Raw genomic sequence first — 23987 nt, forward strand, 5'->3', positions numbered from 1 at the left:
CTGAAGCACATGCTTCCTGAAGCATGTTTGTTTCCTTTCCTAGGTTAGGGAAGTTTGCAGCTATTTTTTCAAATAAGTTTTCTGCCCCTATTCCTCTTCTCCTTGTGGGATACCTATAATGCTAATCTTAGAGCACTTGATAGTGTATAAGTAGTCTCTTAACATATTTTTTCATCCTTTTCACTGTTCAGTTTAGATGATGTCTACCACATCACTGACCCGTCCTTCGGTATCCTCTGATTTGCTGTGGGTTGCCTTGTATTTTTCATTTCAGCTACTAATTTTTTGCCTCTGATTCCTTTCTTACTTCCTATCTTTTTGAAGTTTTCCCTTAATTCATCCCTCTTCTCTCAAGTCTGGTGAGTATCTCTGTGATCATTACTTTGAATTCTTTATTAGGTAGATGGCTTATCTTTGTTTAGTTCTTTCTCGGAGGTTTTGTCTTATTCCTTTGTTTGGAACATATTTCTGTGTCTCATTTGTCTGGCTGTGTTTGTTTGTATGTATTATGTATATCAGCTGTATCTCCTGGTCTTGCAAGGAGTGGTCTTGTGTAACAAAGTGTCTGTGGACCCAGTAGATAATCCCTCTGGTCATCAGAACCAGGCTCTTCAGGGGTATCTCTTGTGTGGGCTGTGTGTGCCTTCCTTTCATGACTGGGCCGTGACTACTGTAGGTGCCCTGGTGAGTGGGGCTCACCCCCAGCCCAGCTGACTGCAATGACCAGCTGTAACTACTGCAGGCACCCTGTTGGGCAGGGGTAGCCCTCAGTGTGGATGACTGAGAGGCCTGGATGCAGCTGTTGGTGTGCTGGTTGGTGGGGCTGGCTCCTTACTTTCCTGGGGCAGGAGCTGCTTTGGAGGGGTGCTGCTTCTGGCTTGGGCTGCTTATCAGTGTGGTGGGTGGTAGTTGCTTTTGGGGAACACCATTCCTAAGCAAGGCTGCTAGCTGGGTACGGCAAGGCAGAAACTGTTTTGGAGAAGGGCCTGCCGGGGCGGTTGATTGTGGTAAGGTTTGGTCCACAGGGGAATGTGGAGACTGGAGAGTATTAGGGCTGCTCTTTCCACTGTCAGGCTGCTAGGCTGAAGGAGGATAGGAAGAAAAAAAAAAAAAAAAGACACCCATCTGTCTAGCACATGACCGAAAATTAGCCAATAAATTTCTTTGAGGAATAACCCAGGAACTTTTCAAATTGCTGCCCCTGTGCTGGGTTTTAGAGTGCATGATAGAGTGCCCTGACTCTTTAAGAGCAGATTTTCAGTTTCCTACAGTCATCAGGCTGTCCCAGAGTTAAGCCTTGCTGATTTTCAAAGCCAGAAATTAGGAGGGCTCCTCTTCCTAGTTCAGACCCTCATGGGGGTGGTGGGGGTGGGTGAAGTGGAGGTATGTGTCCCTGATGTGGGATTTGATCCCTCTGCTCCTCAGGAAGGCCCTCCTGCCTGTGGGTCCCTGTGCTGGCGGGGGGGGGGGGGGGGGGGGGGTTGGTTCACAACTGTGTCTCTGCCTCACCTGCCCTTCTCAGTGTCGCTCTTTATGTCTTTGGCTGTGGAATAGCTATTCCACTAGGCTCAGGTTGTTCTCAGAGTGAGTCGCACCATATGTAGTTGTAGCCTTGATGCTTCTGTAGGAGGAGGTGAGTTCAGTACCCTCCTACTCTGCCATCTTTCCAAATCCCAAGACACAGTCTCCTTGTACCCATTCTCAAAGGCAAAGGTCTGTTTAGGAATAATGAACTTTTATGGGGAGATTTGGATTCAATTTTGAAATACCATCCAGACTTTGTGGTTCTTTGGCAACTTCATGTGTTTTGCTAAAGAGTAGCTCTTAGAGCAAAATGACTTAACAGTTTGGCCCCAGGACATATTTTAAGAACACTCAGGCCTGGCAAGGACATAGAAGAGCTACTTTTAACAACTGACTAGACAAAATTGAATATGGTTACACTGCCAGCTTACCTTTCCTGGATTGCAAAAATTTTAACAATTAATATGAAGAAGAACACAAATGCCACTTTTTGAGGTTCAATCAAATTAGCAGTTTATTTATTAGGACCTATTACTTTCCAAAAGTTACATAGTCTGTACAAAAAGTTGGCACAAAAGTAACCTCGAAATGTGCTCCTGGCCCACCTGTGCTTAACCATAAAGGAGGGTTTTGTTTTTAACTAGGAAACTCAGATCCACATTGGATTGTATTTTAAAATAAGAACGGATCAACCCAGGCAATAATCATTTGTGGCTAAACATTTTAAAGTCATTACTGAGTACTCTTTTTGACTAAATAGTGTGGCAATAACTAGAGTTTTGGAGAAACTTGGTATAAATAATTGCATTTTCTAGATTTACCAGAAAATGTATGACATAAATTATTGAACCATCTACTTCCTCATAGAAACTTTGATACATTTTGTTTAAATATCTAAATGTTAACAAAGGACATACATGCATATAGAGTGGTCCCTCCATGCCTTCATTTCTGGTTTAACTTTCCATGGTTTCCGTTACCTGTGCTCAGCCATAGTCTGGAAGCAGATAATCCTCAGTCTGACATACTGTCAGAAGGTTATAGTACCTTAAAACTACACCTGCAGTGTTCACCTCACCTCCTTTCATCACGGAGGCATTTTATCATCTCCCGTCATCACAAAAAGGAGGAGTATAGTACATGAAGTTATTCTGATAGAAGCTACATTCATTCATATAGCCTTTTATTATAGTGTATGGTTACAATTATTCTATTTTAGTATTAGTATTGCTGTTCATCTCTTACTGTGCCTAATTAGACATTAAACTTTGTATAGGAAAGAGCATAGTCTATTTAGGGTTTGGTACTACTTGCAATTTCAGGCATCCCCTGGGGAGGATGTCTTTGAATGAATCCCCTGAGGATAAGGCAGTGGTGGGGGGAGGGGGGCTGCTGTATGATTGGACTGCCTCCCTTATTTATAAATCACTTCAAATATCAAATATATGGGAAAACTTGTTAGCAGCAGGTCTTTGCTTTTGGACAACTCGTTGTATTTGAGTGCTTACTTGTCTGTGTGTTTTTGCCAAATTCTTTACGCTGACCTGAGACGGGGTGGGAACCCAGTTGGGGTTTGTCACTAGCCTGGAAGAACATCCTTGTCAAGGGTGCTGAGCTGTGTTTTGGCTTCACATTTACCTGCAAATTCAAAAGAATAAACTGTTTGCTCAGAAACATGAACTTGTACCTCGATGTCTAGTTTTCATCTAAAGTTGGCTAAAGGAATAATACGGATTTAAAAACCCTAATCATACCCCCCTGCCCATTGTTGAAGGAGCATTTATCACTGAAATCTCTGCAGCAGAAAATGAGCTGTTTCTTGGTTGGCTCTTACCTCTGTGTACTCTTTCGGTGTGGAGAGGGAAACACAAAACATAGTCCCCTATCCAGGCCTGATCAGAACACACTCCCGCCAGGGAGGCGGAGGGAGTGGGGCCCCTGACCTGCAGGAGGCCGGCCCCTGCTGGTCCTCCCACTAGCTGGCTGTCCTTCCACTCCTGCAGACAGGTGCTGGGGGGGCTGACTGCGTCTGTTTAGGACTTGCCTGCATTTCTCGGCCCTTGGGGGTCTATGTCATCTTCACTTCCCTTTACTTGCCAGGCTGCTTCTCCCTTGTGGCTGCTCCCTGACCCAAGTTTCCAGAGTGTTTGCATGCCACCTGGTATGTCCAAACTATCTGGCTGAATTTCAGTTTTGCTTCTGAAAAGCCCAAGTGTTTGCAAAATCATGTTAAGAACTGATCGTCAGAATTCTTTTCTTTCACTTCTTTTCTTGCTGTTAGGGTCCTGTCTGCTAAAATGTGTAAATGTCCTTCACCTTTCTTCATTGTTAAGATTTATTTTCAGGAAAATATGCATTTTGCCCTCTGGGTGCAATTTCTATTTCAGCCATACATAGGAGAACAATTTATTCCTGCATAGGCTGTGGATAACACTCTGTTCCCCAATGTCTATAAACAGGGCCTGGTTCATAGTTCTAATTAATTAACTTTATTAACTTGGAGCTGAAAGGAGGTGGCAACTTAAACAAGGAAATAAAAAGCAGTGGACCTCGCCAGACTGGTTCCACATAACTGCTTTTTAACTGAAGGTAAAAGAGCAGTCATTTATTTACTGCACATAATAAAGCAAAATAGATGCTTAGATAGACTGCATAGCACAGGCTGTTTGCACAGAATATGCTAACTACAAAAACACCTGATTTTTTCATTTAGTGCGAGTAGCAAGTTTATTTTCTTTTGTATAGGATTAAGAGTTAATTCAGTGCCCCAAATGAGGGAAAATTGCAACATATGCATACGAAACTTTCCTTGAAACACTTTAGATCTTTGTTAAACTTACTGATTGTCAGATCAAAGAGACTGTAATTTCAAGTTTGTTCACCGAAAAAAAAAAAAACAAAAAAAACCAAAAAACTTCGTTACTTGGGAAGTTTCAAGATACTACTTCCTGAGAGTCATAATAACCAAGGGGAAAAATGCTCTCGCAGTTAAGAGTTTCGGCAGCACTCTAACACCGTATACATCTACTTTATACAAAAGCATGTGCATTTCACGAAGAGTGCATACATTGCTAGTACATCATTTTTGGAAATGTGCTCAACGGCCTTATAGTCTCCTGCAGGCTCTAATTAACACGAATTCAACAATGATAATAATGAGCTTACATTCATTTCCTTACAGCTCTGTTACATTCAATTTCATGTTTCTGATGTTACGTTGATAGCATGTAGATCCCAACTAAGGAGAAACTTGGGCCTATGTTAAATGACATGCATGGGAAATATATATATATATATATATATATATAATACACACATATATATGTGTATGTATATAATATATAAATATATATATATATATTATACATATACACACACACCATATATACATGCATACACACACACCAAGAGTTGACATTATAATTTGATATTCATTAATGCTAAAAACAGTAAGGTAAAAATTACAGTGACTTAATAAAATGTATTCTCTTCAGGACACATTGCTGAACACATGGCTACCTACCTGTTCTCTAAAGCATTATGTATAATTTAGCCACCAAATATAGAACACATGAATACCAGGAGACAAGAAAAGCATTAAAACCCATTATAATCTTGAATAAGCCAAATCCTCAAGTACATAGAAAAAGCATTGCAATCATGTAGTTAGCTTTATTTTTCTAATATATATCATAATTTAAACTATATAAAGTCACTTATATAAAAAGCATTTTTTCAAGTGTTATAGCTTAGAGCATGGCTTTATATTTGGCTTAATCATTTTTTACCAGTTTAATTTATAAAGCTCGTAATCTTGCCAGCAGGGCTTCAACTTCGGGAACAGATTCGTTTTTAGAAACAGAGCCAAGAAGTTCCATTTCCTTTTTTCTGTTGCTTTCTACATTACAGGCTTCCTTCTTCTCAACTGCCTTGATCCTCTCTGTAGACGTATGAGTGTCTAGATTATAATTAAGCTCCTTGGCGACTGGAGTCCTCGTTGAGTTGCAATTGATATTGTAGTGTGAACGTGACCCTTCTGTCAACTGCACTTTCTGATTTTCTACAGTAAGGAAGAAAGACACATTAAACTTATCACTGTGATAAGCAAGGACTGTGCACATTAACTTAAAATAATTATTCTCAGACAAGTCCTCTTAGATAGACTAAATTAAAATATTCAGCAGAGACAGGTAGATTGAAAATAAATACACATAGTTTAAGAAGAAACTAAAATGTAAATAGACAACCATTTCATTAGCACAAATGCCGATTTCCTTCTGGTCTCTGCTCAAATGCTATCTAAATAGAGAGGACTCTTCTGACCATACAACTGAAATAGCGCTGCCCCTTTCCATCACGCATCCTTCCTCATTTTTTCCTTCACTGAACTCCTAACCACCAGACACATCATATATCTGTTTACTCGTCCATTCTCTGTCTCTTTACTAGAATATAAGCTCCAAGACAGCAGGGAGGTGGTTCGAAATACTGCTTTAATGTCAGTGCCTAAAATGGCTCTGGAGCAAAGTGATGCTCAATAAATATGCGCTGGGTAAAGAAATTATCTCCAACTCTATGACCCAGGATATACCTTAGTTGGAATAATAATGAGAATTATTATTATTTTTTAAAAAAACAAAAAGGAAAGTTTATAATAGGACTGTAAAAAGTCAACGACTTCCCTCAAAAGAAATATTGCATTTGGGAGGCAAATTGTTAAAACTTCCTAGCAAATCTACATCATAATCTGTCAAATACACACACATATATTTATACAGACATGTATACATACACACATACATATTCTTTTATTGGTAAGTGACTGAGCCTGACGTAGAAGGCTATAAGGAGAGAGCTGCAGTAGCTAATGACTAAAAGGCTCTGGCTGATTGACTTTTGCAAGGAACACGAGATTTTGTTTTAATTAACTGACTCTCCTATTGTACAACCTTATGAGTTAGCTCTCACAGACCTCAACACTTCTAAAAAACAGACACCCTCAATATTCATGTAACCTTGAACGGGGCTTGAAAATGGCTTCAACAAACTTGACATGACATTTAAAGTTTTTTGGTTATTCGCTGAGAGATGTTCCATTATCCCAATAGTAATGACTTTGGAGCACAAGCAGTCACTCATGACAGTGTGTTTTATGTGAGTGCTGAAAATTCCAACCGAAAACAGCTTGTACATTAAAAGGTGGCTGCTGAAGATATTTACTGCACTGTCATTTCCTGACCAGGGGCTTCCAGTGATGGATGAGTATTTTACACACTTCTTGGACAATCTCAACAAATTTTAGAAGTATGATCACCTTTTAGCTGTTGGAAGAAAATAAATACAGCTTTCCTATCACCTTCTCTATCAGCTGGGCAGTCGTTACTCAAAAATAAAAATCTAACAGAGCACTGATTTTCCTAGAGCTATTTATGCTTTGTAACTTATAAATTATATAGTTCTTTAATTATATAATTAAATATATAATGTACATATTGTGTTTGTAGTCAAGAGGACAGAGGACATACTATTCCTGCAGTTCCCATGATCACACAAATTTATTTATTTTTATAGTATCCACCCTCCTGTCCCAGAATGTCTGAAAACTGCATTTGTAGCTAAGTGTAAATCTTTGGTCAGCTTACGCTCCTTTCTCCAGATGTTCCTATCTTTTCTTGTCATTTGGTTTCTTGTAAACGACTCCATCATGATGATACCTCCAATGAAGTAGCTGGTATCCTGCTGCTGGGCAACTCTAGCTCCATTTTTGATGGCAAACAAGAGATTAAGTTGGCTAAAATATGGGTGTGTAATAAACACAAAATATCCCATACCTTCTCTGGCTACAATGTATCAAGCCCAATTCTATATGTGGCAAAATGAAAAAGGGGCGTAGGGTTTTAAGAGAAATCTGGATTGAAATCCAAGCTTCTGCTTGGCTTTAACAATGGAACTTTTTGTGTCTCAGGTTCTATGAATCAACCTTAAAGAGTAGTTGTAAATGTTAATGGAAATAACGTGGGTGATACCAATTTCAAGATACTCGTGTTTCCCTTCTATAAAAGCTTCTTAAGGGATGCACCTACCCCCCAAGGCTGACCTGTCTGAGTTTCCAGTGACCGTACCAGTGAGGCTTGAAATACCATTTTATTACCAGCTTGCGTTTACATAGCACCTTTATTTATAAAGCATTTGTTGTGCTTTAAACATAACCACCCTCGTTTTATAGATTGAGAGGTAAAAGCAAAAGGAAGTTAAGTCATTTGCTTAGACTGAGTTACGGAGTAAATCAGTGGCAGAAGCCAAATGCTGTCTCTAGAGATACTAAGGCTGTCTTAAACAAATTTGAGAAGCTTTTTGCCAAGGAAAAGTGCTAAGTAATTCAAAGCTAAGTTTCATAATAATCATATCCTGTACTTATACTTCAAAATGCTTTCTGTCACATTTAATTCTCTCAACAACTTTGTACAGCAGATAGTAGACCCATGTAAGCTACCTCAGAGCAGTATGTCCAAGGTCACACATGTACTCCTTTGCTTTCTGGGTCTTGCTGAAATCCATGACCATGAATTTCAAGTATGACCTTAATACTACTGCAGTTCCCTAGTCCATTTACTCTTCCATTCTCCTAGACAAATATTTTACACCTTCTCCTTTCTTATCAACTGTCCAACATGTTCTCCTTCACTGCCATTTAACTCATTCATAGAAGCAATCAGAAGAGAACTCCCATAAGCTTCTGCCTACCCCTACGATCTACCTACTTCACGCACATACACTCCTTCTCTCCTTAGGATCTTCTCTGCCCCCCTCTGAGGACAAATCTTCACAGTGAACACCACATACTACTGTCACTTGTCTGTTCACCGACATTCCCCCCTGCAGCTTGTCCTCTCTCTGCCATATTGGAAACGTTACCTTCTTCATGTGATCATTCCCCTCAGCATACAAGTATGCTGTATTAAACCCAATCTTTAGAGAAAAAAAATATATATATTTGACTCCACAGTCTCCATTTACTACCTCAATTGTTGCCTGCCTTTATAGCAAAATATCTCAACAGAATTGCCCATTCTTACTGTCTCACTTCCTCTCTTCCTATTTTTCTCTTGAACCCACTCCAATCATGCTTTTGACCCTTTCCTCTTCTGAAACAGCTCTTGTCAAGGTCACTAATAAACTGCGTGTTGCTAACAGCAAGGACTGTATATCCACTTGGATATTTTGGTCCTCTTTGACTCCATCTATGCCAGATCCAAGGATGAAATGCCTAGCAGAGCCTGGGCTTCTCTTTAACTGCTCTTTGAACTTCTTCGGAGGCTTAGGTGGATAACACTGGGTGGGTCAATGCAGGCAAGAGCATTTCCACCCCTTTAAGAAAACCCCAAATATTATTTTTTTCCTGCAGCACACCCATAGGTAAGAGAAAAACCAAGCTGGCATTTAACTCCTCTGTGGTTTCAGGAGGAGAATCTTTTATGAGAAGCAACAGACAAGATGATACAAAACAAAAAGTGACCATTCCTGAAACCACCAAAGAAATAAAAAAGAAAGTGCACAAGGGCTTCTTTAAGAATGAGTTTATAGCTCGTAGATAACAACTCTTCACCCCAGCCCTCACATTTATATCCTAGTACCTCAAGAGCCTTCATGTGGGACCAGAGTTTCTTTCTTTTTGCTTTGTCCCCAGTCATGGGAGGTCCAAACTGTGGAACTGAGGGAGTCTCATCTGAAATCACAAAGCTGATAAAGTTGAGATGGAGAAGTCTCCCATCCCACTGCAACTAGAGAAAATGTTAACAGGTTGAGGAAGCCACCGAATTGGACGTTCACTTTTGTTATAATGTTGGTTCAAAGCCAGGTGTCTTTTGACATTACTATTATTTTAAAGTCTACTACTATTGGTGGCTTCATGTGGGCTGAACCACAGATACAAATTCCACACAAAAACATGCACTTCATTTCTACATGGTTCGCTTTGAACATCAGGGGCATGCCACAACCCTTTTTTGGAGAGAGCTCTATATAGGTGATCAGAGACATAAAATAAATTGTAATTTGAAGCTGGTGGGCTCATATCCTTTTCCTATGAAATTAGACTGTTCCAAATACAAGATGATGCACTTGGACTCTTTCAACGAAAGACAGGGCTGGGGTATCAAGAAAAAAAGAAGTCTTTTCTCTATCCCATCAACTCAAGTCCTTACGAGTACACATTTTTAAACAGAAACTAAAAATATGAAAGCAAAGCAGAATGATTGCTTAACTCCCCAGAGAGAGGGAGCTTGTGCTATTATTTTATGAATCAAATCCAGGGCTTACAAGATGTTACAATTGATGTTTGTGAAGGGAAGTATGATATATCTAGGACTATGGCCAACATCCAGGGCCATTGGTGATTATAGTACAGATGGCAGGGACCAGCTGCTATTCTTAGTAGTAGGTCAGTAAGGGAGTCTAATCCACACACCTTGTTTTTATGTTTCTGTGGAAATAAACAGTGTGAGAATACATGCTATTTTCCTTTAAGACAAAACTCACTTATTTCAATATGATTCTCACCGTAAGAATTGATTCTGGAGTTTGACCATGGATTTTTTTTTTTTTCCCTGAAACTGAATGAAAAGTTAAACACAGAGAACCCACTGGACTTAAACAGGAGAATAAAAGCCCTAAACTACATTTAGGGGTGGATCTCACATGACCTTTGGTGGACTACAGATTCGGAAGACAAAGAAAGCTAAACAAGCCCAAAACAAAAAACACCCACCATTCCTGAGCTAATTTTTCCATTGTTTCTCCAGTAACACAAAAGACATGGGAAACTAGGAAAGTTGCTGACAAGAGACTGAACATAAATATATGCAACGTGGCCTTCAAAGGAGGAAATGTTTCAGCCAACAGTTGTTATGCTGTTTATGCTGAGGCGAGGCTGAGTCCTGGCTGATGGCCCTTGGGGAAAACCCTCTCAGCTGCAGGAAATATCAGTTATGGTTTAGAAAGAGGTATTATTCCCTTTAAGTCGGTATTGATCCCCCATCACATTGTGGTTCTAATGGGCACTGGCTTCTTAGAAGTGCCAACTCTCAGATGAAATATAAAATTGAGCTCCTGCCTTTTGTGGTCACTGGTGAGCCTGTGGCAGCTTTGACAGGAGGAAGAATACAAAACTCTGGTGTCCTAAATTGACTGCATCTGTTTAGTCTTCCTGAAGTTTGGTTTCTCTTCACAGTTCTTTACCTTTTGCTCCTAACTATTACTTTGACCTACTAAGTAGCTGTTTGTTTCACCCCAGAAATGGCTTTACTTTGGTGAGAGAAAAAAATAACCCATAAATATAATTTTTAAAGCACTACTGGGTGTACATGATAGTAAAGTGTGTGACAAATATATGTTTTTAATCTATGCAATAACTGAAGTTAGTGCTGGCCGCCAGCAGCCCATATCCCTGTGGTGTTTCTTACCGTTGATTTACTGATGCTATAAATAATTGTCTTCCCTTAGTTTCATTTTGCTGTTCATTTTACCTTTTGTATTGAAAACGTGTAAAAGTGACAAAAAGAGCAAAAGGGCATTTTGTATACAGTCAAAATCTTTTGGGAGTGCCAAGACACTCTTACTGAAACCGATTATGTAGAAACAAAAACAACAAAACAGTTACTCCCCCAATTCACAAAACAGACAAAGACAATGATAAATAAAGGATATCTCTGGATTGAGAAAATAATTGACACCCGTTAACAAAACATGTCCAAACTGGAGTCACTTGTGCTGAGCCGCACATCAGCAAACCAAGACTTTATACCTAACCTGATTGCAGTTTAAGCTTCACCTATGAATGTAGCTAAAGGTTACCAATCAATCTGGAATTTTCTGGTTAGCACTAGTGAGGTAATCTGCCCAATAGACCCTTTCTGTCCCCTTTCAAAGGAAGGAGGCCTCGCCTGAAACAAAACACCCTTTCCTTTGTCACCTTCTTTCAGCCTGTAAAAGTCTTCCATAGCTTCCATAGTCTTCTTATAACTCATCGAAGCTCCTTTCTACGTTCTAGATGGGATGCTGCCTGATTAACTGTTGACTAAAGCCAGTTTGATCTTCAAATTTACTCAGTCGAATTTTGCTTTCTAATAGATTTGGTGGCAGCAGTGGGTTCTGAAGTGAACTTCTGGGGGCTTTGGAAACAACCAGAAACACAGGAGCAGTACCCATGAACATTTCTGAGTCCTTTCTTGCCATTTCTGAGGGCTGTAAGTTCCTCTTGGTTCTGACTTCAGCTCTGGTGCCGAGCTTCTGATCTAATTGGCTTTCCTGTCAATTCGACATTGGGAGCTGCTGGTAGTTCAGGCCACAATTCTTGTTGAATTGCTGGATACCCCCAGCCCTTGTTTCTGTTCCCAAATCCACATGGGAACTGTTCGTGGCAGTCTGCAATTCCCCAGTTATGTGGAGTCCCCAGTCCCCATTTGTTGAGGTCTGCTGGTTCAGTACTTCCCCCAGCCCAAGATTCCATGGTGGGAATTAGTAGTGGGCCACACAGGGTCTTTTCTTGTCCAGGCTGCAGCAACATCTTTTGGTTACTGCTGGTGTGTTAAGGTGCACAGGTTTGTTGGTCTTGTTTTGTGTAGACAAAAGCTATTGCTAAAGGAATCTGGGAAGCAGCTACAAAACTGGTGGACAAAAGTCTAGCATTTAAAAGCTGTTAAAGCTCTTGCCACCTAACCCAAGACTCATGTTAGGATAAGTTAGTCATGGGACAGGTTAGATTGACCCTAGGTCACCTGCCAACCTCAATATCTACGCAATGAGGTATATGGCAAACACCACACAACCCCCAACCCAGAGGCACATCCCTTTTAAGTATTAGTTTGACTCCAAGAGACCCAAAGGCTTAGCTTAAAAAAAAAAAAAAAAAAAATTAAATGAGATCTTTAAATTCCAAAAAAGTTGAGTGTGTCACCTTACAGCATACCTGCTTATTTCATGTCTAAGACTATGGTTACGGAATGTATAAATATCTACGAAAGTGGCAAAATCTTACTAAAGGCAACCTAGAATTAAAATAGCCATTATGGGGAGCATCTCAATTAGACAAGATCGTTCACTTAAAAAGTACACTTGAAAGCAAGGGTTCCTGAATTAAACAGAATGGGGTACCTACTTTAATTGGTGTGCAAAAACTCCTAAAAAGCTTCAAGATTCTAAACTATTTCATTAAAAAATTTGTTGTTAAAGGCTCATGAAAAATTAAAGACATAAGAGGTACCTAAAACAAATGACAATAAAGCTGACATGACTCCTATCACTCTCCTCTACCTTTCTTTACCTGAATACTCATGTTCTAACTCTGTCTGAACTGCCTTTCCATTCTGAAGAGACTATTAAACAGTTACCTTTACAATAAACCACCCAAGGTCCTGGGTGATCCTTCTTGGGTATCCTTAACTCCTTGGTCAACAACAAAATAAGGGTCATAATTATAGAATTTCCTAAGGGGAGGATCCCCAAAAGTGTTCTGAAGAATTTAGTCATTATTAGGGCCTACAACCCCAGTCTGCCAGATCCTTATCAGCTTGTGCAAATGATGGTGGGACCTGGCAAAGTCCAAGAATGGATGTGGGAAGCAAAATGGCAAAACACTGAGGACAGTTTTTGAGATGTTTGATTTTCAGCATGGTCCCTTCATGAACCCATAGAAACTCACAAAATAGCAACAAATCTTTTAGTATCTGAACTTACAACCGCAGCTGAACACTGAAAGGTCTTTGGAACACAACTGCAAACAAAAGTCGGCCACACTACTGGCCTTACAGCTACAACACACCCAGAGCCATGCACCTGAGATACTGCTTGGCTGCCCACATTACACCCTCTAGGTATCCACCATCAGAATGATGGTCCAAGGGTGAATGTTTCATTTGTAATCACCTGGACACTGGAAAAAGAAGTGTACTCAAAGGTCCTATGCAAATTCTTAAAAAAAAAATTTTGTTTCAATATTTATTTTTGAGAGAGAGAGTGAGAGCAGGGGAGGGCAGAGAGAGGAGACACAGAATCTGAAGCAGGCTCCAAGTTATGCAAATTTTTAAAAAAAACATTTAAATGTTTATTTTTGAGAGAAAGCGCGAGCATGAGTGGAGGAGGGGCAGAGACAGAGGGAGACAGAATCTGAAGCAGGCTTCAGGAACAGAGCTGTCAGCACAGAGCCCAACATGGGGCTTGAACTCATGAACTGTGAGATCATGACCTGAGCTGAAGTCAGGAGCTTAACTGAGCCAGCCAGGCACCCCTGGGCCATGCAAATTCTTAAATACCAACTCGAATGAAGTAGCTCTTAGGTCAGAAGCTGTTAATTGGAGCCTAATGGGAATATTTTTAAGGCCTTCTCCCCTTAACTGAAATGAAACTATGTACCCAGAAGGCAAGAAAAACTTTCTAAAGCTCTCATAAAAGGATTAATAGGTGGATCAATCTATGATGTCATTTTAGTTACAACCCAATTCCTTGAGGAATTAAAAGCAACTGTCCTTTGGGAGCCCGGGTGGCTCAGTTGGTTAAGCTTCGGACTCTTGCTTTTGGTTCAGGTCATGATCTCATGGTTCTTGACATCAAGCCATGCATCGGGCTCACAATGACAGTGCAGAGCCTACTTGGGGTTCTCTCTCTTTCTCTGCCTCCCGACCCCTCACTCTCTCAAATTGAATAAAAACTACTTTACAAATCTTTACAAAACCAGAAAAGCAGCTCCAAAAACAATTTAAAGCCCACCTATTCTTTTTACCAACCCCCAAACCTCCTCTATTTATCCTGAAAGACTTTTTGTAAATATTGTAAAAGTTTTGGCCCTAAAAAACAAAAGTTGGGCACAGAGGAACTTACATTCTTTCTCTGTGCCTTTGAAATGTAAATGTTCTACTTGATCCCTCCAGGAATTCTTACCTAGGTCTCTTTAAAATGCCAATTTCAGGAATAAGAACGGCCATGGTTATGGATGGTGGGTGTAGGAAGACCCAGAATTCATCTCCTCCCTGGGCACACCAAATTTACACCTGTTTATTCCTCCTGAAGAACTGAGGCCTGAATGGACAGCTTCTGCATAAGACCAGATACATAATGCAAGAGATGGAGGCAAAGGGAACTTGTGCGGATTCATCTGCCCTGGGGTACAGAAAAACATCAAAATGAAACAAACCCTGAAGTTTAAAAAAGGCAACTAGAATATAAAGGAACCAGCCCTGAGCCCTGCCAAATGGCAGCAGAGCTACTGGACTCTCTCCAGCTCAGAGGGGCTGGCAAGTGCCACTGTTTATGTTCCTCTTCTACCTTGATAGTATAGATGGGAAGAGTGTCCAGGCTCAATAGCCATCCTGCCACCTTTGGGAGCCCTGGGGACCTAGCCCATACCAGCCCCAGATGGCGTGGTTTAAAAGAACAAGTAGAATATAAAGGATCTACCCTAGAACTTGGCCAAATGTCAGGAGAGCTTTCTGGGTTAAAAGGGTTGGCAAGTGGTATGGTTTTCATTTCCCCTCCACCTTGATAGTGTGGATAGGAGCAGGGTCCAGGCAGCCTAGCTGATCTATGACCTCAGTGAGCCCTGGGCTCAAAGGTCCACACTAGCCCCAGACATCCCACCAAGGCCACCCAACACGGAACACGTTGGTAAATCCCTGGTCAGCGCTCACTACAGCTTCAGCCCTCCTGCCCAGATGACACAGGTACAAAACACCCCGGAACATCCCAGGCCCATAATTTTAGAAGCATCTAACATTGGAGCATCTAAAAAAATATAGCGAATATTAGCAGACAAAAAGGGAGAAACTGACAATAGTAAAATAATACTAGGCGACTTTAACACCCCACTTACATCAATGGATAGATCATCCACGCAGAAAAATCAATGCACATGGAACATTTTCCAGGATAGATCACGTTAGGCCACAAAACAAGTCTCAGTGAATTCAAAAAGGTTAAAATCCTATTAAGCATCTTTCCCAACAACAATGGTATGAAATTAGTAATCAATTAGAAGAAAAAAATGGGAAAAACATTGCAGGTGAAACAATATACTACTGAACAACCCATGTGTCAATGAAAAAAACCAAAGAGGAAATAAAAATACATGGAGACCAATAAAAATGAAAACACAATGCTTCAAAATCTTTAAGACACAACAAAAATAGTTCCAGGAGGCCAATTTCAAGAAACGAGAAAAAGCTCAAATAACCTAACCTTAAGCCTAAAGGAACTAGAAAAAGAATAAACAATACAGAAAATGCATTTAACAATATTCAACATCTGTTCACGATATAAACTTTCAATGAAATGGCCTTAGAGAACATACCTTAACATAATAAAAACAATTTTTGACAAAAACACAGCTAACATCATACTCAATGGTGGGAAACTGAGAGCTTTTCCTCTAGGATCAGGAAAGAGGATGTTCACTGTCTCCACTTTTACTCAATCTAGTACTGGAAGTTCTAGCAATAGCAATCAGACAAGAAAAACTGAAGGGTCCAAACTGGTATGAAAAAAGTAAAATTGTCACTATTTGTAGGTGACATGACATGATACATAGAAAACTCTAAAGACTCCAACCAAAAACTACTGGCAGTAATAAATCTAGTAAAGTTGCAGAATACAAAGTTAATATATAGAAATCTGTTGTTTCTGTACACTAATAATAACATTGCAGAAAGAGAAATTAAGAAAACAATCCTATTTACAATTGCACCAGAAATAAAATTCATAGGAATAAACTTAACCAAGGAGGTAAAAAAAAACCTGTACTTTGAATATTATAAAACACTGATGAAAGAAACTAAAGTGGGGTGCCTGGGTGGCTCAGTCACCCAAGCATCCGACTTCACCTCAGGTCATGATCTCACAGTTCATGAGTTCAAGCCCCATGCTGGGCTCTGTGCTGACAGCTCAGAGCCTGGAGCCTGCTTCAGATTCTGTGTCTTCCTCTCTCTCTCCCTCCCCTGCTCATGCTCTGTCTCCCTCTCTCTCTCAAAAATAAAAGAAACTAAAGATGACACAAATGGAAAGACATACATGCTCACAAATACGAAGAATTATTGTTAAAATGTCCATACCTCTTAAATTTTTTTAATGTTTGTTTATTTTTGAGACAGACAGAGCATGAGCAGAGGAGGGGTAGAGAGAGAGAGGGAGACACAGAATCCGAAGCAGGCTCCAGGCTCTGAGCTGTCAGCACAGAGCCCGACACGGGGCTCGAACCCATGAGCTATGAGATCATGACCTGAGCTGAAGTCAGATGCTTAACTGACTGAGCCACCCAGGTGCCCCTAAAATGTCCATACCTCTTAAAGCAATCTACATATTCAATGTAATCCCTATCAATATACCAATAGCATTTTTCATAGAACTAGAACAAATAATCCTAAAATTTGCATGAATCTGCCAAAGACTCCAAATAGCCAAAGCAATCTTGAGAAAGAAAGTATCACAATCCTAGATTTCAAGATATACTACAAAGCCATAACAATCAAATAGTATGGCACTGGGCAGAAATAGATACACATATCAATGGAATAGAATAGAAAGCCTCGGAATAAAACCATGCATATAAACCCATGCATATGTGGTAAGTTCATTCATGACAAAAGCGGCAAGAATATGCAGTGGGGAAAAGACAGTCTGTTCAGTAAATGGTGTTGGGAAAACCGAAGAGCTGTATGCAAAAGAATGAAACTGGACCACTTTCTTACATCATGGACAAAAATAAACTAAGAGTAAATTAAAGACCTAAAGGCGAGACCTGAAACCGTAACACTCTCATAAGTAAACATGGGCAGTAATCTCTTGCATTGGCCTTAGCAACATTTATCTAAATATGTCTCCTCAGACAAAGGAAACAAAAGCAAAAATAAACTATTGGGACTACACCAAAATAAAAACCTTTTGCACAGCAAAGGAAACCATCAACAAAATGGTAAGATGGCTATTGAATGGGAGAAGATATTTGTAAATGAGACCTTATACAACTCAACACCAAAAAGCCAAATAATCAGATAAAAAATGGGCATGGGATCTGAATAGACATTTTTTGAAAGAAGACACGCAGATGGCCAACATCACTAATTATCAGGGAAGTGTAAATCAAAACCACACTGAGATGTTACCTCATACCAAAAACAAGACACAACAAGCACTGGCAAAGTTGTGCACTGTTGGTTGGAATATAAATTGGTATAGCTACTATGGAAAATAATATGGAGGTTCTTCAAAAAGTTAAAATAGAAATACCATATAATCTAGTACTCCCACTATGGAGTATTTAGCCAAAGAAAACAAAAACGCTAATTTTAAAAGATCTATGCATCCCTATCTTTATTGCAGCATTATTTGCAAAGTGTTAACTGACAGAAGAATGGATAAAGAAGATGTGGTTTATATATGCAATAGAATATTATTCAGCCATAAAAAAATGAGATATTGATATTTGAGAAAACAAAGATGGACCAGGAGGGTATTATGCTAAGTGAAATCAGTCAGAGAACGATAAATATCATATGATTTTACTAATATGTCGAATTTAGAAGACAAATGCACAAACAACAAAAAAAATGCATTAACAGACGCATAAATACAAAGAAAAAAACCTGACAGTGGCTAGAGGGGAGAGGTTAGGGAGATGAGCAAAATGTGTTAAGGGGAGTAAGAGAGAGAAGCTTCCAGTTATGGAATGAATAGGTCACAGGGATAAAAGGCACATCATGGGGAATACAGCTAGTGGTATTGTAATTGTGTTGTATGAATGTTGTACGGTGACAGCTGGTAGGTAACTTACAATGAGCACGGCATAACCTGTAGAGTTGTCAAATTGTTGTACAGCTTAAACTAATAAAGATTGTATGCCAACTATCCTTCAATAAAAATGAAACACCAATTTCAGGGAGGAAATTCTTTTTTGTTTTTAAATGTTCATTTATTTGTGAAAGAGATTGCACATGCATGCATGTAGGGGAGGGGCAGAGAGGGGGACAGAGGATCCCAAGTGGGATCCTCCACTGACAGCAGAGAGCTCGATGCGGGGCTCAAACTCATGAACTTGGAGATTAACACCTGAGCCAAAGTCAGAAGTTTAACCGACTGAGCCACCCAGGTGCCCCTCAGGGAAAAAAATCTTATCAGAAAACAAAGAAACAAAAACAAAGGAGAAAGTATTATTTTAAAACTTAGGCAAATAGATAGTTGAGTAGGGAGAAACAGAGTTAAGATGATTGAGGAGTAGGGGGACCCTAGGCTCGCCTTGTCCCTTGAGTACAGCTAGATAATCATTCTAAACACACAAGATATCAAACTGAGGGCTGAGCGAGAAAATCTGCATAACTAGAGACAGAAAAAATGGCCACAGCATGGAAGGTAGGAGATGAAGAGAGTTGACTTGGGAGAGAGAAGATCTGTGGGTGCTACCATGGGAAGGGACCCCGATCACAAATAGAGGAGTGAAAGAAAAAGAGAGAATGAGTGAAAGCACGAGAAGAGAAATGCACAAGAAAAACTTCCATAAAACTATTGACTGGGAAAGAGAAAGGGGCTGAATACTGCAAGTTTTTACAAATAGCAGAGTGCAGAGTCTCAAGTTTCAAAGGTCAACACCATCACCAGGGTCTGTGCCTGGTGGGCTTAGTGGTGCGCTGGTGGGAAAGGAGGGAAGAGAACCAGAAGCAGGTGGTGTGGTCTCAGGATCCCTTGGGTCGCATGGGGAGAAGCAGTTCCCCTGCTTGGAGTGCATTTGGGAGATGTGGCAAGGCCTCTCTGGTGGGCAAAAGACTTGGCATGTGCCACTGAGCTGTCCCATACACTAACATAGGAATGGGGATACCGGCTGAGGGCAACAAGCCTTGGTGTCGGCTTTCTCCTGAGCTTTACCCTAACCTCTAAACTGCTGCCCTGTCACACAACTTCTGAGACAAGCCAGCATGGCCACAGCACAGCAAGACCCTCCCCTAGAGGATCAGTGTGTGTCTGTGCCGCACTAATCTCTAAAATTTGGAGTTTTCAAACCCAGCCATACACCTGAGATAAAACACAGGAGTGCTGTGCCACCTGGCAGGCAGATAGCTTGGATGCAGACAGGGTGAAGGCAGGGATCTGGTGGAAACTGGGGACACAAGAGGTTGTTTTATTGTTTGCTCTTCTGTGAAGGCTTCCTGAACAGTGGCACTGCAAACTTCCTGCTGACAGGATTAAAGAGTGGAGTAGACCATCTCCCCTTCCCTCTCCCACCCATCAGCACAGACTGACTTCAGTGAGCAAAACAGTGCCACCTAGTGGAGGCCAGAGCCACTTACACCAAGCCCCACCCCCTTGCACTCTGCAGGTGCATCTCCACTAGGACAAGTCTGCCTGAGAATCAGCACAGTAGGCCCCACCCCCAGAAGACCAGCACAAACCCATCTCATGCACAGTCTATTAATCACAGAGTGTTGTAAAGCTTCAGCTCTAGGAGAAAGAGGATCTAGCTTCCTTTCATGTTGTTGTTTAATAGGATAAAGAAAAAGCAATCTTTAATTTTTTTTAATTTTTAATTTAATTATTTCAAAAATTTATTATTTTGTGGATCTAGCTTCTTTTAACAAGCAGACAAAAACATACCTAGGTTTTACCTTCCTTTTGTCTTTTTTGTACCTCTTCTTAATATAGCTATTACTCTTAGAAGGAGGGATATAACAGGCTTTCCTAACAATGACACACAAAAAATATGACAAGAAGGAGGAATTCACCCCAAAAGAACAAACGGGGGAATAATGGCCAAGAATTTAATCAATGCAGATATAGGTAAGATGTCTGAACTAGAATTTAAAACAACAATTTTAAGGACATTAGCTGGGTTTCTAAAAAGCATAGAAAACATCAGAGAATTCCTTACTGCAGAGATAAAAGAACTAAAAACTAGTCAGGCCAAAATTAAAAATGTTATAACTGAAATGCAAATCTGAATGGATACCATGACAACGAGGATGGATAAAGCAGAGGAATGAATCAGTGATACAGAAGATAAATATGGAAAATAATGAAAAGAAGAGGGAAAGAAAGGTATTGGATGACGAATGTAGACTTAGGGAATTCAGCGACTCCTTAAAGTATAATAATATCCATATCATAGGAGTCCCAGAAGATGAGGAGAGATAAAAAGGAGAAGGTTTGTTTAAGCAAATTATAGCTGAAAAATCCCCTAATCTGGGAAAGGAAACCGGCACTGAAATCCAAGAAGCAAAGAGAACTGCCACTAAATTCAACAAAAGGTGGCCATCACCAAGATGTATCATAGTCATATTCACAAGATACACAGACAAGAAAATAATCTTGAAAGCAGCAAAGGAAAAAAATCTTTAACTTAAGAGGGAAGACAGATCAGATTCACAGCAGATCTGTCCACAGAAACTTGTCAGGCCAGAAGGAGTGGCAGGATATATTCAATGTGCTGAATGGGAAAAATATGCAGCTAAGAATACTTTATCCAGCAAGGCTGTCATTCAAAATAGAAGGAGAGATAGAGTTTCCCAGACAAACAAAAACTAAAGGAATTCGAGACCACTAAACCAGCCCTGCAAGAAATATTAAAGGCAACTCTTTGGGGTGGGGTGGAGGGGGGAGATCAAAAGCAACACAGACTAGAAAGGAACAGAGAACATCACCAGAAATCCCAAGTTTACAGGTAACACAAAGGCACTTAATTCATATCTATCAATAATTATTTTGAATATAAATGGAATAAATGCTCTAATCAAAAGACACAGAGTATCAGAATGGATAAAAAAAAAAACAAGACTTATTTATATGCTGTCTACAAGACTCATTTTAGACCTAAAGACACCTGCAGGTTAAAAGTGAAGGGATGGAAAAGCATCCATCATGCCAGTGGATGTCAAAAGAAAGCCGGAGTAGCCATGCTTATATCAGACAAACTAAGTTTTTTTTTTCTTTTCTTTTCTTTTCTTTTCTTCTTTTCTTTTCTTTTCTTTTCTTTTCTTTTCTTTTCTTTCTTCTTCCTCTTTCTTTCTTTCTTTCTTTCTTTCTTTCTTTCAACATTTATTTAATTTTGAGAGAGACAGCGTGAGCAGGGGAGGGGCAGAGAAAAAGGGAGACACAAAATCTGAAGCAGTTCCAGGCTCTGAGCTGTCAGCACAGAGCCCGACGTGGGGCTCTAACTCATGAACTGCGAGATCATGACCTGAGCCGAAGTCAGATGCTTAACCGACTAGCCACCCAGGCCCCCCAACAAACTAGGTTTTACATCAAAGACTGTACCAAGAGATGAAGAAGGGCATTACATCATAATTAAGGGATCAATCCAACAAGATCTTACAATTGTAAGTATTTATGCCCCCAAATTGTAGCACCCAAATATATAAATCAATGAATAACAAACATAAAGAAACTCATTGATAATAGTAGGGGACTTTAACATCTCATTTATAACAATGGACAGATAATCTAAGCAGAAAATCAACAAGGAAACAATGGCTTTGAATGACACACTGGACCAGATGGACCTAACAGATGTATTCAGAACATTCTATCCTAAAGCCACAGAATACACATTCTTTTTCAGTGCATATGGAACATGCTCCAGAATAGATCACATAATGGGCCACAAATCAGCCCTCAGCAAGTAAAAAAGATTGAGATCATACCCATGAATATTTTCAGATCACAACACTATTAAACTTGGAGTTAACCACAAGAAAAAAATTTGGAAAGACCAAAATACGTCGGAGTACAGAATTACTAAAGAATGAATGGGTTAAATGGGAAATTAAAGGCAAAATAAAAAAGTATATGGAAGCAAATGAAAATAAAAACACAACAGTCCAAAAACTTTGGGATGCAGCAAAGGTGTTCCTAAGACGAAAGTATAATGCAATACAGGCCTACCTCAGGAAGCATGTCTCAAGTACACAACCTAAAATTACACCAAAAGGAGCTAGAAAAGAAGCAGCAAATAGAGCCTAAAGCCAGCATAAGAAGGGAAATAATAAACATTAGAGCAGAAATAAATGATATACAAACAAAGAAATAAAAAACCCCAGTAGAACAGATCAACAAAACTAAGAGCTGGTTCTTTAAAAGAATTAATAAAATTGATGAACCCCTATCCAGACTTATCAAAAAGAAAAGACAAAGGACCCCCCAAAATAAAATCATGAATGAAAGAGGAGAGATCACAACCAACACCACAGAAATACAATTATAACAGATTATGAAAAATTATATGCCAACAAACTGGACAATCTGCAAGAAATGGACAAATTCCTAGAAACATAAAAACTACCAAAAATGAAATAGGAAGAAATAGAAAATTTGAACAGATTCATAGTAAGCAAAGATTGAATAGGTAATCAAAATTTTCCCAACAAACACAAGTCTAGGCCCAGATGGCTTCTCAGAGGAATTCTATCAGACATTTAAAATACTTGTTCTTCTCAAACTGTTCAAAAAGAAAAAAATAAAGAAAAGAAAGAAAAGAAAGGAAAGAAAGAAAGAAAGAAAGGGAAGAAAAACTTCCAAACTCATTCTATGAGACCAGCATTACCCTGATTCCAAAACCAGACAAGACCCCACTAAAAAGAAGAATTACAGGCCAATATTCCTGATGGACATGGATGCAAAAATTCTCAACAAGATACTAGGAGGTCAAATTCAACAGTGTATTAAAGGAATTATTCATCATGATCAAGGGGGATTTATTCCTGGGATGCAGTTATGGTTCAATATTTGTAAATCAATCAACATGATACACCACGTTAATAAAAGAAAGGATAAAAACCACATAATCCTGTCAATAGATTCAGAAAAGAAGCATTTGACAAAATACAGCATCCATTCTTGATAAAAACCCTCATCAAAGTAGGGATAGATGGAAAATACTTCAATATCATAAAGGCAATATACAAAAGACACACAGCTAATATCACCCTCAATGGGGAAAAAAGGAGACCTTTTCCCTAAGGTCAGGAACAAGACAGGGATGTCTACACTCACCATTACTATTTAACATAGTACTGGAAGTCTTAGCCTCAGCAATCAGACAACCAAAAGAAATAAAGGCATCTAAATTGGAAAGGAAGAAGTAAAACTTTCACTATTTGCAGACAACATGGTACTCAATGTAGAAAACCCAAAGATTCCACCAAAGAATTGCTACAACTGATACATGAATTCAGAAAAGTTGCAAAATATAAAATCAATGTACATAAATCTGTTGCATTTCTATACACCAGAAATGAAGCAGCAGAAAAAGAAATGAAGGAATTGAACCCATTTATAATTGCACTAAAACCCATAAGATTCCTAGGGATAAAGCTAACCAAAGACGTAGAAAATCTGTACTCTGAAAACTATAGAACACTTATGAAAGAAATTGAAGAGGACACAGAGAAATGGAAAAATATTCCATGCTCATGGACTGGAAGAACAACCACTGTTTAAAC

General features: G+C 39.5%; 1 protein-coding gene across 1 annotated transcript in view; it reads right to left on the bottom strand.

Moving 5' to 3' along the window:
- Window positions 1-5301: 5301 nt before the first annotated feature.
- Window positions 5302-23987, bottom strand: part of DIAPH3 (diaphanous related formin 3) — a 504348-nt gene continuing 485662 nt past the window's right edge. The window contains exon 28 of the mRNA XM_047871375.1: window positions 5302-5584. Coding sequence (XP_047727331.1) covers window positions 5322-5584 — 263 coding nt within the window. The 3' untranslated portion in view covers window positions 5302-5321. The remainder of the gene's footprint in view (window positions 5585-23987) is intronic.

Source organism: Prionailurus viverrinus, chromosome A1 (genome assembly GCF_022837055.1).
Source record: "Prionailurus viverrinus isolate Anna chromosome A1, UM_Priviv_1.0, whole genome shotgun sequence".
NCBI lineage: Eukaryota > Metazoa > Chordata > Mammalia > Carnivora > Felidae > Prionailurus > Prionailurus viverrinus.